The sequence below is a fragment of the Microtus pennsylvanicus genome, chromosome 3 (assembly GCF_037038515.1).
Source record: "Microtus pennsylvanicus isolate mMicPen1 chromosome 3, mMicPen1.hap1, whole genome shotgun sequence".
Classification (NCBI taxonomy): domain Eukaryota; kingdom Metazoa; phylum Chordata; class Mammalia; order Rodentia; family Cricetidae; genus Microtus; species Microtus pennsylvanicus.
This window is the reverse complement of record NC_134581.1, coordinates 34,654,479-34,672,503: the sequence shown is the minus strand read 5'-3', so window position 1 is coordinate 34,672,503 and position 18,025 is coordinate 34,654,479. Positions and strand designations below refer to the sequence as shown.

General features: G+C 41.6%; 1 protein-coding gene across 2 annotated transcripts in view; it reads right to left on the bottom strand.

Annotated features, from left to right (window-relative positions):
- The window catches only part of Cep162 (centrosomal protein 162), a 75,363-nt gene that overhangs the window by 33,218 nt on the left and 24,120 nt on the right, over window positions 1-18,025 (bottom strand). For both annotated transcript variants that reach the window (XM_075965050.1, XM_075965049.1), the window contains exons 11-17: window positions 17,510-17,585; window positions 13,926-14,208; window positions 12,051-12,312; window positions 4,293-4,423; window positions 3,786-4,013; window positions 3,164-3,304; window positions 1,494-1,606 (exon numbers count right to left, since the gene is read on the bottom strand). In XM_075965050.1, the coding sequence (XP_075821165.1) occupies window positions 1,494-1,606; window positions 3,164-3,304; window positions 3,786-4,013; window positions 4,293-4,423; window positions 12,051-12,312; window positions 13,926-14,208; window positions 17,510-17,585 (1,234 nt within the window). The remainder of the gene's footprint in view (window positions 1-1,493; window positions 1,607-3,163; window positions 3,305-3,785; window positions 4,014-4,292; window positions 4,424-12,050; window positions 12,313-13,925; window positions 14,209-17,509; window positions 17,586-18,025) is intronic.

Below are 18,025 nucleotides of genomic sequence, written 5' to 3'. Positions count from 1 at the left end.
GTTTTAAATAAATTATTTAAATAATTATCTGTTCATTATTTTATAATGGAAGTCCACTTAATTTGGGATTTAGGAATAGTTCCTTCTAGAAGCCAGGGAGTAAAAATGTGGTATTTTAAAAGTTATGTTTACTTATCTAATAGCTGACACAGAGTTCAAACTAGACTAGGCTGTTTTATGGCTGTGGATGACCTTGAACTTCCAAGCCTCCTGCCTCCCTCCAGAGTACTGCAACTACAGGCATGCATACCAGGACTAGTGCATGTGGTACTGGGGACTGAACCTAACCCAGACCTCACCAACTGAGCTACATCTCCAGTTCAAATCGGATCTTATGAGAAGCATCATACAAGAAGATGTAAGTATCTTCAAGCATCAGAACAACATACCTGGCTTTGGGGCCACTCTGAATAAGAGAAAGGGGCATTAAAACACTCTCTTTTTCTCTCTCTCTCCTTCCCTCTGTTCACCAATCTGTATAGCTGTCACTTCTGTATATTACAGGGTGAATATTTTTCTCTTTTACACGAAAGGTCAGTATATGTGAATGGCTACACTTTTCATGTTATAAGTCATCTAAAAACGAAAGCCTGTTAATCAATATGGTTAGTATCCGTGATATTCATGGTCACCAGAACTTCTGGTAGCATCCTGAATAATTGGACATTTATGTGGAATGATGTACTAAACAGTCATTTCCTAGTGGAAGACAGTGCCCTCATATGTCCCTGTTTGTAGGTTTGGTGTTTGTTCTTCCACTAGTAAGGTAATAGACCAGGGTTGGGCATGAGTAAGCAGGCTCTCTCTGGTGGCCACGGCTCTGTGGTGAGTGTCAGATTGTTGGATAGTAACAACTCATAGGTTGTTACTTGGAACAAATGAGTTCATCTAAACAACAGCCTTTGACCCAGAAGATGTTCTGAGTTCCCTCCCAGCTACATCCCAGTCAGAGGTACAAACTGTGGCGTGGTCTATTTTCTAGGGCCCCCTCGCGGCCTCAGGTTCCAGCTGAGATCATACTCTTTGCATCCTCTCCCTCTCCTTTTTCACTTTCTTTCTCTTTTTCTAGAATTATGTTTTTTTTCTCTTTCCAGAGTTATTCTATAGTTATTCTGTTTCTACAGAACCCAAGGCCAAGCTGATACTGTGGATTTATTTTTTACTTTTGTATTATTAGTCAAATCATTGTTTAGGGACCAGTTATTTACCAACAAAGGCAAGTGCTCTATTTTCAGTTCTTTGAAAGCAACGTCAAACTCACATATGGATACACTGAGAATACTGGAGTATATACTAGCTATCAATTACTGAAATAAAAAATCCTCTGGTATGCAATGTAACATTTACGAGACGGGAAATCAGTGTACAAATGAAAACAGATACATGTAAAAGTATTTACCATTTCTAAGAAAAAAACCTCATTAGTAATATGGTACCAATATGCTTAGAAAGAGTTAAGTATATTTAAGTGTCAGAAATTCAAAAGAACTTACTTTAAAGAGGCTAGCTCACTAAATAAATTCTGATTTTCCTTAAACATTCGCTCTTCGTTTTTCTTATTTTGTTCCTGGAGATCTTTTACTTGATTATACAACCTTTCATTTTCCTTTTTAAAAACAGAAAAATGATTTCAGCTAAAAGTTAGCAGTACTTTGTGACATGAAGAGGCGTAGATAAGTCACTTAGGTGGTCTTTACAATTTCCTTAGATTTTAATTTTATAAAACCCTTTTCACATATTTTTTATTATCTTAGAAGGCAACTTCTCTAGACATAACTCTTTCTAAAATGTTAAAAATTTTAGAAACATGCAAAGAAGTTACAGAATTCCCCAAACTGAAGAGTCTAATGTCAGAGCGATACACTGAATTTGACCAGAGTAAAGGCAAAAGAGAGAGTGGAGAAGCCTAGCCTAGCCTTACCTGTGGGCTGAGGTGAGAAAGCCCAGCAGGACTATATACCAGTTCTGGTTCTGGCCAGAAAGGAAAAACATCAGGACTAGAGGAAAATCCCAGGAGCCTGACTTCTAACAGTGGGGTAATTAGATAGGGAACAGATGAATCTGTGATTAGAGCTCTGACACACTGACCTCACTTTATATTGAGAATTTTCTGAAAACTAAAGGCTTTTGAGGTGGTAACAAAAACTATGGATTATCACAGCATGTGTGAACTACTGCCTGGCAGATGGCATGTCAACACACACAAGGAACTTGTGTATTGTCTTCTGAGGGGACAGCTGACATATTTAGAGCCTGTGAAATCTTAAAGTCCCTCTCTGTATGGCAGGATGAGACAGGGGATGAGAATCTCAATGGTCTCCCTAAACTGAGGCAGAACATCTTGTGTGGTGAAAATGGTTTCCCCAGGCTTCTCTGGCTGATGAAGAGAGGCGCAAAGCTCAGATTATAGTTGTAAAAGGGAACTTCAATGAGGTGGAAGACGAGAGGAGGCAGAAAAGGAAGCTACATCTTAAACCTGCCACTTTCAACAGCTCACACTAAACAAAAACAAGCTCATCCTTGAGGCAGCAGCACTTGAGAGCAGATTGATGGCTGAAAACAATAGCAAGACTAGTCACAACCTATTACAAACTGTGTAGAAGCTAAGGGAAATATGCTCATTTCTAAGGAACATGGCTATTAAAATAGCATGCAACAGTTTCTGACTGGTTACTGTATTCCAGGTTAGGGGGCTGGTTTGTATTGTTTTATTTTGAATTTCACTATTCCCTTGTCTTATTATCCCTACTCATAAAGACAGAGGAAGGTGAGAGGGTTGGACATGGCCCCACAGCAGGTGTTAGAGTTAAGATTTAAAACTAGGCTTTTATTTAAACCAGAATTGATGCTCTTAGTTACTTTACTCTGGCTAATAAATGTGCAGGACAACTGGGCAGGAAAGAGCATGCCTGCACCCAGCACTTGGGAGGTGGATCACAACCTTGAGGACCACCTGGGCTATACAGTGAGTTCCAGAGCACAGGAGAGAGGGCGGGAAGGAAGGACGAGGAGAGGGAAAAGGTAGGGGAAGAACACTGGTCAAATTACTTACTACCTTACTTCTATCTGCATGTGAAATGACCACAGCAGTATTTTAATATACCTTACATTTATAATTAAAGAGTCAAATGCAAAGCCGTCAGAGGCTGAAGAACTGTCTCACCTGCTGATATCCCTGAAGAAGTGTCTCTTGTTCTTGTATTTCTTTTTGGATTTGTTTCAGTTTTTCTCCAGTGATGGGATCAGATGTTTCTCCAAGCTGTAGCCACCTCTGTTTTCTGCTTGTTTCTTCAAAGCTACTTAACTTTAAGAAAATGAATAAATTGCTTTATTTGCAAACAGAGAATGAAGAAAGAAGTGAGGAAGATAGAGGTTCTCAGACCCACACAACCTCCATTCTGGCTGTCCTGGGGAGTGCCATGAGCACTGTCCAGTCAGCACAGTGCTGTTGGTGAGAGAGGAACTCGCAAACACTGTTGTGACTCTGGTTCTAGATCTTCTACTACAGCTCTTGTTGGAACTCTCATTTCTCTGAAGGGTATAAGGAACTCATTGACTTGTTTTCAAAAGAATAGCTAATACAGGAAAATCATCAAAATGGGCCATGTTTGATTTCAATTCACTCTGGAGAGAACCAAGAACCAAGTCTGTATTGTATACAGCAAATACATCAAGGTGAACAGCTCCCGGTACCAGGATATCAAGGAATTTGAAAGGAAGCATAATTGCTTTTATTTATTTATTTTAATATATAAGAAAGAAACCCAGAACAGTACATTTGGTACCTTGGCCTGAAGAATGTAATTTTCCTGGTTCAGTTTGAAGAGCTCTCCTTCCTGCTGTTTCTTAAGGTTTTCCAGGGTGTTCTCCAGCTCCTTCTCCTTCTCTGAGAATGTGATTTTAATTTGCTCAATTAGGGCTTGTGCACCCCTCCATTTTTCCTCTGCATCCTGAGCTCTTTTCAACATAAGTAATTCTTTCTCTCTGTTCTCACCAGAGGATCCTGAAGGCTCCTTTAAAAAAGAAGCATGACTTCATTACATGAGTTGCATGGTTAAGAGCAGAACCCAAACAGAAAGACAGAGACTGGCAAAGACATGGTAATAATGCTCTAGTACAAAGGAACCAGTGAGAATGATGTGAATGAGGAAAAGAAATTTCATATCTGTACACATTAATCAACTTCAATTACGATGTTTTCTTAAGTATGCAATTAACACATTTATAATCTAATTTTAAAATGATTTTAAAATATGAAAATTAGAAATATTAATATGAACTTCAATACTTACAGTCTGGAACTGGACAGAGGAGTCAGCTGTGGAGTCATCTGGCCTCTTAGGTGTAGCTAGGCTACCTTTACTTTGCAGGGATGGCTTATTCAAAACTGCAGGCTTGATGAGTTTTGTTCCAGATAATATTTCTAAATATTATAGACAACAGAAGGAAGCATCATAAAAGTAAGGCTGAATGTGCATTCAGCAATGATGGGCAATAAATGAGGACAGTGGCAATGTGGAGGTAAAACATAGATCACAACACAGGCTGAGGCACCCCCCGCCATGGTCCTTTCGCTGTGGTCACTGCACCCCAGCAGTCACCCACAATCAACATCCACAGATGGAGCTAAATAAGTGTGAGGAGACGATGAATCAGGATAACTTCAAAACTTTACCATTTTTAACAAGTTATGTTGTAAGAGGATCACAGTCAGGATGGCCACATAATGGATCAGAAAGAGCAGCTGGTAAGCATGAAGAATTTTAGTTCAGAGTCACTGTCTTGAGCACTCTTGATACTCGGTGTATGAGAGGGAATCACAGCACCAATGGAGCAATGCACACTGCAGAGGATACCGTAACGCCTAATCTAAGTCTGATTTCAAAGACTAACAATACTGTTCTAACCCAGTAGCATCATCTAGCAAATTAGAAAAGAATGTGACTAATATATGTTTGGCCTAATTTTCTGCTTTTACAGTAACTTTTAAACTCCAAAGATAGATGAAATTCTGAAGCCAGTATATACTATTCGGTTAGCAACAAGCAATGTAGGCAGATGCTTCTATGGAATATTTTAAAAATTCATTTTATATACCAACTACAGTTCCCCCTCCCTCGTCTCTTCCCACTCTCCCCACATTCCCCAACCCCCCATCCATTTCTCAGAGAGGTTAAGGCCTCCCGTGGGGAGCTAACTAAGCCTAGCCATCCTCACTGCATGAAGGCTGAGCAAGTATCCACCATAGGGAATGGGCTCCACAAAAGCCAGTTCGTGTATCAACTGCCAGGGGTCCCACAAACAGACCAAGCCACACAATTGTCACCCACATTCGGAGGGCCTAGTTTGGTCACATGCAGAGGTACCAGTTGTCAGTTCATGAACTCTCACTAGCTTGGGTCAGCTGTCTATATGGGTTTCCCCCTCATGATCTTCTCACTAGCTTGGGTCAGCTGTCTCCATGGGTTTCCCCCTCATGATCTAATTTACCCCATCTTGCTCACATAATCCCTCCTCCCTCTCTTCAACTGGACTCCTGGAGGTTGGCCCAGTGCCTGGTTATGAATCTCTGCATCTGTTTCGAAACCATCAGTTACTGGATGAAGGTTCTATGATGACAATTAGGTTAATCACCAATCTGATTACAGGAGAAGGCCTATGCAGGCACCCTCTCCATGATTGCTAGGAATTTAGCCAGGGTCATTGTTGTGGATTCCTGGGAGTTTCCCTAGCACCAAGTTTCTCCCTAACCCCACAATGGTTTCCTCTATCAAGATGCCCCTTTTACTGTTCTGCCTCTCTATCCCTCCCCCAACTCGACCATCCCATTCCTTCTGTTCTCATCCCCCATTCCCTCTCTACCACCCCCCCCAGTTTACCCAGGAGCAATACCACTCTTAAGCATATACCCAAAGGATGCTCAATCACACAACAAGGACATCTGCTCAGCTATATTCATAGCAGCATTATTCATAATAGTCAGAACCTGGAAACAGCCTAGATGCCCCTCAACCAAAGAATGGATAAAGACTATGTGGTACATTTACACAATGGATTACTACTCAGCAGTAAAAAACAATTGACATCATGTAGGCAGATAGATGGAACTAGAAAAAATCATCCTGAGTGAGGTAACCCAGACCCAGAAAGACAAACAGTACGTACTCACTCCTAAGTGGATATTAGATGTAAAGTAAAGGATAACCAGGCTACAGCCCACAGTCCCAGAGGAGCTAGGTGGCAAGGAGAACCCTAAGAGGGACACAAATGCATCGCCCTAGGAAGGGGAATAGGTGAGAGCTTCTGTGGAATCTTAGAGCCCACATTCAAATGTGTCAGGCTTAACACTCTATGAATGTTATCCAGCTGCTTTAAAGGTAAATAAATAGCCTCATTTTTTTTACAATTATTTCCTCAAGATTTGTTTAAATGTATTTTTTAAATTAAAACTATCTGTTGAAATATGAGTGGCGGGCTGAGCGGCGGGGCTGCATCCCCGGCACCCGGCCGCCTGCACGGCTAGCTTTACCAGAAATAATTACACGGAAACTGTATTCCTTTAAACACCGCTTGGCCCATTATTCTAGCCTTTTCTCGGCTAACTCTCGCACCTGGACTAGCCCATTTCTAATAATCTGTAGCCCACGAGCTAGCTTACCAGGAATGATCTTAATCTGTGTCTGCCTGGAGTGGGAGAATCATGGCGACTCACTTGACTCAGCTTCTTTCTCCCAGCCTTCCATTCTGTTTACTCCTCCCACCTATGTTTTAACCTATGAGGGCCAGCCAAGCAGTTTCTTTATTACTTAACCAATGAAATCAACAGATTGATATATGACACTCCCACATCAACTATCTTCAGATATTTGGAAAATACAGAAAAGCTAAAAGAAGAAATAATTCAATATTTCCTCACAGAAAGATTCATTTCTACCTTTTTTGTAGGCATATAAAGGTTTTCCTTACAATCGTCATCATACTTAGTGTGTTTCATAATAAATGTCTTAAAGCATCCAAAAAGACTGAATCACTGCAAATGCAGCATATGATCCCTTCCAATCACCAGCAGGTTATTCCATAACAAGGGCTAGGAGTGTCCCGCCAACACACGACTCTCTGAGGACTAGGCAGCTACAAACAGGTGGTTCTGTATGTAGACATTCAATCTGCCAGTCTTCTTACAACAGAATTTCCATTCCTGATTCTTTTTTCCATAGGTATGGGTGTTTATGGAATATATATCTGTGTACCATGTTTGTGTCTGGTGCCCCAAAGAGGCCAGAAGTGGACACTGAATCTTCTAGTACTAGAGGTACAGACAGTTGTGAGCTACATGCTGGCAATGGAACCAAGTCCTCTGTAAGGCATCTATCTGCTATTTCCCCCCTTACCTAAGAAAGGAAAATTTCTTAATATGAAAATTCAAACAGAAAAACCCTGCAGAATTAGAACTCTAAAGCCCTCTTTGAAGAAACAATGCATTAATCACATTCAACCATGAAGAAATGAACCAAAGTAATTCCACATTGACGTCACTGTCAGTAACAGACATTCAATTTACTTAATAACCAGAAGCAAAAACTAAATCTCCAAACTGAGAGAGATATGGTTGCAAGAGAAAATATACCTTGAAAGAGTAAAACCCCTGGTTGGGTGGCATGGGGATGCAGAATATATTACTTCATATTTCACAGAAGGGAAGGAAGTGATTGGCAATACATAAAATTGAAAATAGTGGCCGGGCGGTGGTGGCGCACGCCTTTAATCCCAGCACTCGGGAGGCAGAGGCAGGCGGATCTCTGTGAGTTCGAGGCCAGCCTGGTCTACAAGAGCTAGTTCCAGGACAGGAACCAAAAGCTACAGAGAAACCCTGTCTCGAAAAATCAAAAAAAAAAAAAAAATTGAAAATAAAGCCAGGAAACAATAACATGGCGTTAGCAATCTCTCAGCGGTTATCAGAATCTATTTCTTAAGGGGATGTCTTAGAACATGTAAATTTTAAGGATGAAGTTTATCTCCTTGGAGATTTAAGGAATCTACATCTAATATATTTAAGAACTTGTAGGGTCCAGGAGATGACTCTGTGGTAAAAAGCGCTGGCTGTTCTTCCATAGCGCCCAGGTTCGATGCTCAGCACCCAGCTGGTGGCACACAAACGTCTCTAACTGCAGTTCTGGGAGGTCCAATGCCCTCTCTGGCCCCTCATGTGCCAGGCATGCAAATGATGCACATACACACATGTGGGCTAAACATATAAAATAAATTAAGAAGTTAAAAAAAATAAAAAGAACTTAAAGTGTGATAACATCATTTTTTTAGAAACTGAGTTTTAGGTCAGTATGTAGACTAATGGGTTTCATCTGGCATTTTCAGGTATTACTCTTAGAAAATATTCAGTCCATTTATCTACTTCTGCTGTCCACCCACCCATTTGTTCTCTTGTTTAAAACACACACAGAGAAAAGCCTGATTCAGCACTTAGCACGGCACAGTATTTCTTGTTACCTTTTCTTTTTCCTGTTTTCCCCTATTTTTGAATTTTTACTCATCAGCAAGTTTTTTTAAACAGTATTTACTTTACAAAAGAAAGCATAAACATGAAATGCTAAGTAAAAGGTAGCTAGAATAAACATGCAGCCCCCACGTGACAAGTCTGTAGCCACTAACCTCCACTTCCTCCCCTCTAACAGACACCTAATTCTACATGGGCAGCAATGTGTTTAGCTCACAGTGACTGCACCCCAAACTGTATGCAAACTGGGGTGGCAACAAGTTTTAGTCAAAAGATGGAAGCAAAAGGTTCCTAGGTGAAGGGTTTCAGGGAAGAGATTCTAATGAAAGCACCATAGATTTGGCTGCTCTACTGTCATTCCACCTCATGGGCAGAACGTGGACACAGACATCACTGTGTAAGAATGGAGACAGAGGGAGCTGGGGAAAGGGTTCAGTGGATAAGAGCATGTATTTATTTTTCTTGCAGAGGACCTAAGTTTGCTTTCCGAAACCCACATCAGGTGGCTCACAATCACTGGTAACTCCAACTCCAGGGCATCTGACACCTCTGGCCTCAATGAGCACCTGTATTCTCACATGCATATAACCTGGTATAGGCATATTCTCATTCTCTCTCTCTCTCTCTCTCTCTCTCTCTCTCTCTCTCTCTCTCTCTCTCTCTCTCTCTCTCTCTCAAAAATACATCTTACAAAAAAGACAGAAGTTACATTGTATGGATTCTGCAACAGGAAAGATGGGATCTATCTGGTTCCTTTCCCAGCTGTATATATCAGCTCCCTATCTCTGGGCTCACAGTCACATCAAAGACAAAAAACTTTCATTTGGTTAAGCAACTGGGCTTAATTTTTATTCTAACCAATGATGATCTGAACTGCCCTACTGTGCTTCCCAAGGAACCGAACCTGTAACAATTATTCCAAAAGAATTACAGTTATGAGTAAAATTAAAGCTACTCTGGGCAGATTATCAATAAAGAGACAAATACAAAAAACCCATACTGAACAGTCTAACGAGATACTACAGTTCAGCGAAAGAACAGGTCCACTGTTGTGGAATATTATTTTAGCCAGGCAAAGATGTGTTACGTTTGTCTGTGCTGTGGAATATTACTTTAACTATGTGGAGGTGTGTTACATTTGTTTCTGCTGCCTTTGTTAAAGATGTAAAGAGGTGCTACATTTATTTCACCTTGCCTGCCAAAGGAACCTGACTGGTCTGATAAAAAGCTGAATGGTCAATAGTTAAGCAGGAGAAGGATAACCGGGGCTGCCAAGCAGAGAGGTATAAGAAGAAAGAAGAGAGAATGGGGAGCAAGAGAGGAAGATGCCCTGGGCCAGCGAGGCAGCTGGCAGTCAGCAGACACAGGGTAGGACATACAGAGAGAAAGGTAAAAAGTCCCGAGACAAAATGTAAATGAAGAACAATAGGTTAAGTTATAAGAGCTAGCAAGAAAGGAGCCTAAGCTAAGGCCAAGCATTCCTAAGTCTCTGTGTCATGATCTGGGAACTGGTTGGCAGCTCAAAAGAAAAAGCCTGGTGCAGTCCACCACTGCATGTTTTAGTACAAAAATGAGTAATGTGTTTTGATTCTGATAGTCGCAAATACTTTAAGATTTTGAAATATGGAAAACAAGTTTAGAATATTAGCTAACTCTACTCATAAAAATATTGTTGCCTTTAATCATTTACACTGATAGCTTCTCAACCACTGTGACACTTGTCTTCATTTGCAGTGACTTCAACATACTCAGACTCTGCCAACTCCTTGACTTTGGTTCCTTAATGTTCCTTGCTCTTAGCTGCTCACTCACACTGGTGTGACCTAGGTTCACTTCCAATCATGCAATGACCTTCTAACCTCCAGCTCAGTAATCACTTGGAAGCTTACTTCATATCTTTCCCTCTTCACTGCTCTGTGATGGCACGGTGTTTGATTCTGAGAAGAATGAAGCAGACAGAGGTAACAGTCACACTTCCTCCCTCTCACATCTATCCGGCTGCCAGCTGGTGCTCTCTTCCTGTGCTTCCACATTTCCTAGAACTCAGAACTGTCCACATTCCTAGGTAATGAAGTCCTACTGTGCACCATTATAGTTCTAAGTCAAGGACACTGCCCTGGCAATTATTCCCTCTATCTACCACACTGTCCATTCTTTCTCTTTCCATTCAGTCTTTCTTAAGGGCAGACATGTGCAGTATGTGTGTAAGTGTGTGGAGGTGTAGAGCCAGAAAACAACTTTTAGGAGCTAGTTCTCTCCTTCAGGACTAACTTAGGATGCTAAGGCTGGAGTGGCAAATATCTTTACCCACAGTGCTACTATGGTGGCCCCCTAACTGTCTCTCAACTCCTTCCAAGTCAGCTTCTGCTCCATCTTCTGCCTTTCACAGGAACTTTCCTCCAGAATGTCCTATTACTTGAAGCACTAATTCTATCCACATTCTTGCCTACTCAATCTGCCTTGCAGTCAGCTCTGCCAGGAATCTGACCTCCACCGCTGATGGCCACCAACTTGCTAAAACTGAAGAGCTGTTCTCAGTTCAGCTTCTTCCCCTGTGGGCAGCAAATGGCAGAAGAGACGCTCCTTGAGCTACATCTTCCCTAGACTGAAGGTTCTGTCAGGGTTCTCCTCCCTCACTCTGCCTGCCTTGCAGATCCCTTTTGTTCTGTCTGATCGGCTAGAGTGAGCCTGTTTGTGTTTACCCTCTAGTAAGCCTGTCATAGCTTCAGCTGCCAAAAGACACAGCCTTAAGGGTCAAATGGAAAGAAGGAACCTCCATTAAGGAGTTGCCTCCAACAGATTGGTCTGTGGATGGCATGTCTGAGGGGCATTTCCTTGACTACTAAGAAGTAGAAGGGTCCACTGTGGGGGGTGCAACCCCTAGGCAGGGAGACCCCGGATGTGTAAGAAAGGTAGCTGAGAAATCCAGGACAACCAGATCAGTAAGCTGTGCACCTGTGTGCATTCTGCTTCAAGTCCCTGTACAAGGACGGACTGCAGCCTATAAGTGAGAGCAAATTCTTCTTCCCCAAGTTGCTTTTGTATCATAACAACAAAAAGAGGTAACAAGAACATCCTCCTGCTCTGTCAGTGCTTATAAAAACGCCTCTTCTGGTCTTCAGTAAGTTCTCAAATGGTATCTTCAGTTTACACTTCCTCTTGGATGGCAGACTTTCAATCTAAATGCCTACTCTTTATCACTGTTTGCAAGTCAGAACAGTCATCTCAAAGCTGTCATCTCCCTTCCTTTCAGCCCAGAGTTTACCTCCATTTGTCTGACCTCAGGGAGCGTCTGCTCCATTCCTTCAGTTGCCTGGACCAAAAACTACAGTGACCCAAACTAGATTTTTACATTATCGGTTCCACCTTTAAACATATTTTCATCAACCACCTTTCACTATCTTCATTGCTACTATCCTAGCTCAATAGCTATACACTACACACTTATTCTAAAAGGAATACACAGAAAAAACAAAAAAAAATGAAATCATATGCTATTTATATGTCAAACTCTACCTTGAAAGGAATGTATTCTTACCTTTTTTCCTGAATTGACTTGACGTGGGAATGGATCTCACATTTTTACTTTTTATATTGTCCTTTGAAGATTTCTTTTCAAAAGCAGAAAATAATTGTAGTGGCGAACTGGGTTTGCTGTAGCCTGAGCTCCGAGTTGATACATACAGTCCACTCTGCGGCTTTCTCTTAAGCAAAGGAGGTGCACTTCTGGCCTTCTTGTATGGAACCTGCTTGCCAGTTACAGGTCCCTCTTCCCCAGCACTGAACCGAGTCTTTGAAGTCTGTATACAACAAGAACAAACTCTTTAGTATCGGAATGAATTTCAATTACTGTTGTTAAAAAAAAATTAACACATGGCAAGATCGTGACTGGCAAATAACGAGGTTTGTGAAGGGCAAACTACTACAGCAACGTTCTCTAATTTATTAGAATTCCAGTGTTTTGAAGCCTATCTTCACAGTTAGCATTGGCACCAAGTACTTTAAAGCAAAAATAAGCAAGCTGGAGAGTAAGGTGTAGCTACTGGAATAATGAAGACATCAAGGAGGAAGGTATTTTGCAATGACAACCAAAACAGCACCTAATTTTCTTTGGATTTAAGGTATATTAAAAATATCAAGACTTGTGATGGTTAGTGGATTGTCAACCCTACAGAATCTGGGTGGGAGCTGGGCCTAGGAACCTGTGATAAGAGGGTACCCAGATTGTGGTGAGAAGGCTCTCCTTCCCTGACTGGGGTCCTGAACTTAATAGAAGGGGAAAGGAACTGTGCTGCACCTGGGATTCATTGCTCTTGCCTTCTCTCATGTCTGCTGCCTTGACTTCCCACCATGACAGGCTGTATCTTCAACTATGAACCAACAAAGTTTCTTTCTCAACTGGCTTTTTCAGAGTATTTTATCACAGTAACAATATAGTTACACAGCACATCTACAAAAATGAGATGCTTCATAGCAAATACTAAATTAGACAGTAAAAATAGAATACTGGAACCAAGCTATACAGAGAAAGAAGGAACAATGAAATGTGCATTTCGTCACAGTGGCTGATCACAATCCTATAAATGCCAACTCTCTTATGGTGCAGACTGAGGAGAATGAGCCCTGAGCTATGCAGAGATGCAGAGAATGTTTTCTGAAATGATCCAAGTCTTAAACTAGTTAACGAAAGGAAATAGAAGGAAAGGGCAAGAGGAAATGGACATCCTGCTATACTCATAGATCAGTGCCTAGCCCAACTGTCATCAGAAGAGGTGCCATCTGGCAACCCCTGGGAACAGATGCAGAGACCCACAGGCAAATGTTAGACTGAGTCAGGGGAACCCTGGAGTGGATGGGGGTGGGGGTATTCAGGGGCCAGAGGGGTCAAGGACACCAGAAGAACATGGTCCAAAGATTCAACTAAGCGGGACTCATAGGGGCTCACAGAGACGGAAGAGACAGTCATGGATCCTTTATGGGGCTGAGCTAGGTTCTCTGCATATATATACACTTGTGTAGCTGGGTGTTCTTGTGGGACTGTTAACAATGAGACCTGGGGTGTCGCTGACTCTTATGTCTGCTCACGGGACCCTTTTCCTTCTACTGTGTTGCCTCATCCAGCCTGATATGAGGGTTTGTATCTAGTTTTATTGTAACTTGTTATGCCGAGTTTGTTATACCCCTGAAAGGCCTGCTCTTTTTTAGAAGAAAAACAGAGAAAAAGTACATCTGGGGGAGAGGGGAAGTGTTGGGAGGGGGGCTGGGAAGAGTGGCGGAGGGAAAACAGCGGTAGGGATGTAAGGTATGGGAGAAGAATAAAAGAAAAAGGAAGTGAGTGCTCTGGCGGGCTCTGTAAGAAGTCCCACCCACAGCTGATGTCAGCAGCCCCACAGCTTAAGCGCATACTTCTTACCTGGCTGGTTTTGTCATCCTGAGGTAATAGTGAAGGGTTAACAGTTGTTTTTTTCTTCAAAATCTCAAGGTACACTTTGTCCAAACGATCTTCCATAGCAGTTGATGCTGGACAGCCGCCACCCACGCTCTCACCTGCTGTCTTGGGTAAAGCCACATCCTCCTCGTGTTTGTGGGGAAATTGGCTCTCGTGAGTGGGGTCTTGAGACACAGTGTTTCCATTCATCTTAAGAGGTAAACAGTTCCTAGATTCCCCCTCTTTACTGTCAGCTGCTTTCTTAAGGCTACAGAACAAAGTAGAACACAGTAAAAACTGCTTGCAACCTAAGTCCTCAAGTTCCTCAGTAATCCACTCATATTTGTACAGACATGAACTGTAACTATTCAAACGAAGTTACACTGTTAAACATGTCATACAACACAACACCATTAGCCTAGGATACTCACAGGTTATCATGTAACTGTTTATACTTTTTTTCTGTTCTTTTGAGGCAGGGTCTCATGGAGCCCAGGCTTGCTTCTAACTCACAGAGATAATACCTGCCTCTGCCTTAGTGCTGGGATTAAAGGTGTGCGCCACTACTGCCTGGACTATATCAACATGTATTCGAAGTAGAGGAATTTTTTATATATTTCTGTAAGACTCCAAAGTGACTATAATTTATGACAAGAAATCATACCAAAAGCATAGAAATAACCACAACATAGGGAAATTTCAAAATAAAATCATAAAAATCACTAGGATTTTAAAATTAAACCATTTACCATTTAATGAACTAAAACAAATTAGACAAGTATTAAAAATGTCAGAAACAGGTTGGAGGGATGGCTCAGTGTTTAAAAACACTGCTGTTCTCAGAGAGGACCTGGGTTCAATTCCCAGCACCCACAGAGTGACTCACAGCTGCCTGTGGCTCCAGTTCCACGGAAGTCAGTGCCCTCTTCTGGCTTTTCATGGGTATCAGGGAGCACATGGTGCACTGAAATATATGCAGAACATTGATACACACTTTTTTGTTGTTTTTTGAGTTTCTCTGTGTAACAGTCCTGGCTGTCCTGGAACTCACTTTGTAGACCAGGCTGGCCTTGAACTCACACAGATCTGCTTGTCTCTAAATCCCTAGTGCTGGGGATTAAAAGCATGTGCCACCATGCCTGGCTACATCATTTATTTATTTATTTTTACATTTTGGGAACTATATTTCCAAGGAATGTCTTATATTTGGTTAAACACCAGTAAACCACAAGGGCTCTAAAATATGACTATCTTATGATTTGTGATTGAGGAACAGTTTAAGAGGCTACCATTTTTATACTATGTAGACAAGCTACTCAGTAAATGCTGGAAACTTCTAAAGTACTTGGAGCCAGCAGGAAATGCACCAGGTCCTTACTCTCTAGGTGCTAATCCAAACTGTTTCCTGTTCTTGCTGAGCACTAACTCGGCTGCGTTTCTCTGACATTTACTAGTTCCTGCCATAGAATGTGAGCACTAGCTGGACGGGCTCCAGGTGCCAGGAAACTGACGGCAGAGGCTAGAGAGGGGCATTGTAGTGCACAACATTTGCTAATCTGCCACTTCCAACTTCATCTAGGCAGACCTGGAGCAGTAAGGTTAAAAAGTGGTGGGAGAGGACATAACGACACTGAGTGCTGGCTATTACTGGCTGCTTTCAGCAAGGTATTACAAGAAACCGGATGAACTCAGGACAGAATGGCTCTTCTAGAGAACTGACAAGGAATACTTAGAAACTTGGGACTTATTGGGTTTACTCTCTGCATACAGACATCAGCAATAGGTTCACTCTGGAAAGACGGTGCGAGAAAGAGAATTTCATTACATTTCTCAGCTGAAAGAATGCTGGATGTTTCTCACAAGGCCATAGATCCTGCGTGTTCTTCACATAGGGTTACTGTTCCCAGATGGTCAAGAACTAAGCATCTCAAGTAGATTTAAAATTTAACATAGCAAAGAACTTTGAATCTAGTTTCTGGCACATGGAGCTGACTGGAGCCAAACAAACCAGAAGGCCACTGAAGGCTAACAATCAAGTTCAAAAGCAAAGGAAAGCAAAGCTGAACCACTCCCCAGAGCCAGAAAACGGGAGTCTGAGAACTACCTGCAGGTAGTAGAAAAAGCGTGTAACCCAGCATGGCATGTCCTTCTCCTAAAACCTACTGTAGCTTGGCCAATGTCGATAACCTGAGATAAATCGTCCAAGGAACAGGAACAGCGGCTCTCCAGAGAAATATTCATATGTGGTTCTGGAAAAGTGGAAAGGCCTAATCTGGGCAATCCCGTTATTTAAGGTTTTTACAAGGTCCTTCCAGTCTTTTCGAAGTGGCAACTCTGACTGCTCTATTTCCCATAGACTTCCCATTTCTGAACGGAGCCAGTTCCATTACCTGATGTTGGCTGGGGTGAAGGAAACACATTGTCTTTTTTTAAATTCATTTACTGGTAAAGAATCACACCCAAACTGGAGAGGGCTGTGCTTCACTTGGATATCAGGGCCTTCCTGATGGTAAGAGCTCTGAGTAGGACACTGTAATGAAAAATGACGGCCACTGGCCATCTGGGTATTAAGAGGGTACTAACTAGACACTACCAAACTAGTACATTTTTCTTTCCAGGTGCACAAGTAAATCATATTTCCCACCTTCCTCCAATTGGTTTCCTCAAGGTTTTGGTTCTGACAGACAGAATGTGACATGCCACTCTTTACTTTCCGGATAACACTACAGTCAAAGCTACAGCTGGGGACCGAAGCACCGGGCACTGAATGCCCACACGGAGCAGAGCCCAACCAGTCTCACTGCCCATGCGTGTGGGAGAAATAACTGTGTGATGTTCTACTACTAGGCCTCCGAGAACTATGTGTTACAGTTACTCACCTTACACTTCACTGGAGATTTTAAAAGAGGTAATGGTGGCATTATGACATTTCTGAAATTATCGTTCCTTGGATCATATAAGTATTCAGGGTTTTTTTTTGCTGTGTTTATTCTATTATTTTTTCTTGTGGTATGTATATTTGACATAAAATGTATCATTTTAACCATTTTAAGTGTACATTTCAGAGGCAAAATCTGTTCATATATTTGACAAACTTTATCAAATTTATCCCCATACTCCTTTGATTTTGTGAAGTTGAAATTCTACAAGCATCAAAGACCATACTCTCCACCTAACCGTGAGATGATGGTCAGCTGCTGACTAAGTCAGAACCTATGGTTCATATAAAAATAGAATAAATTTTCCACTGATAGTGGATTGGAGACCCATGTGCCACTGAAAGAGGAGGAATCACATTTTCAGTGAAAACATTAGGATTAGTTAATGGCATCAACTTTCTTTTTCTTTTAGTACTGGGAAAATTTTGATGGATGGAGGATAAATACAAAAAGCGATCGGGGGCTCACAGGTAGACACAAACAAGCCTGCATTTTTGATTAATCATTTACGAGGAATGGTTCCACAGAACAGATGGTTGTAAGTTCCCTGTGACAAAACAAGAAGCAACAACAGTAAACACCACTCAGCTAAGCAACCGTCCTGCACAGGGCATTGATGAAACCTCATACCTGAGCAAGTCAAAGCCACTGACCCCAAAGGAGTCTATCCTGATGGGTCTCATCAGCTCCTCTACTGTGGGCAGATCTAAAAAGGAGAAAAGTTAAATTGCCTAAATTGCTTAAATTATATACTAAGTAACATAAAAATAAATTTTCTCTATTTCATATAGTTAACAAAATGGCATGTGCAATAAATGAAATTTACATCAAAAAATTGCACCAGGAACCCTCTCTTGGACCTTATAAAATCTCCATTATCTACATCTAGATCTCATATACACACTTGCTATGTAATTTTTTTAATCTTAAAATACTATTTCTATTAATGCACATACGTATATATGTCAAGCTTGTTGCTTAATTTGGCTAAGGCTCATTGGAAGGTGAGCTGTATTCTGTGTTTAGCTCTAACTCTGGAGTTAATCCAGATGGGGTTTCCTTTGATCATGTCCTTTGTAATGGTCTGTCCTGTCCCTTTAAGAGACAGGCCCTGCCCACTCCCTCTCCAATCTACTGAGGCAAACA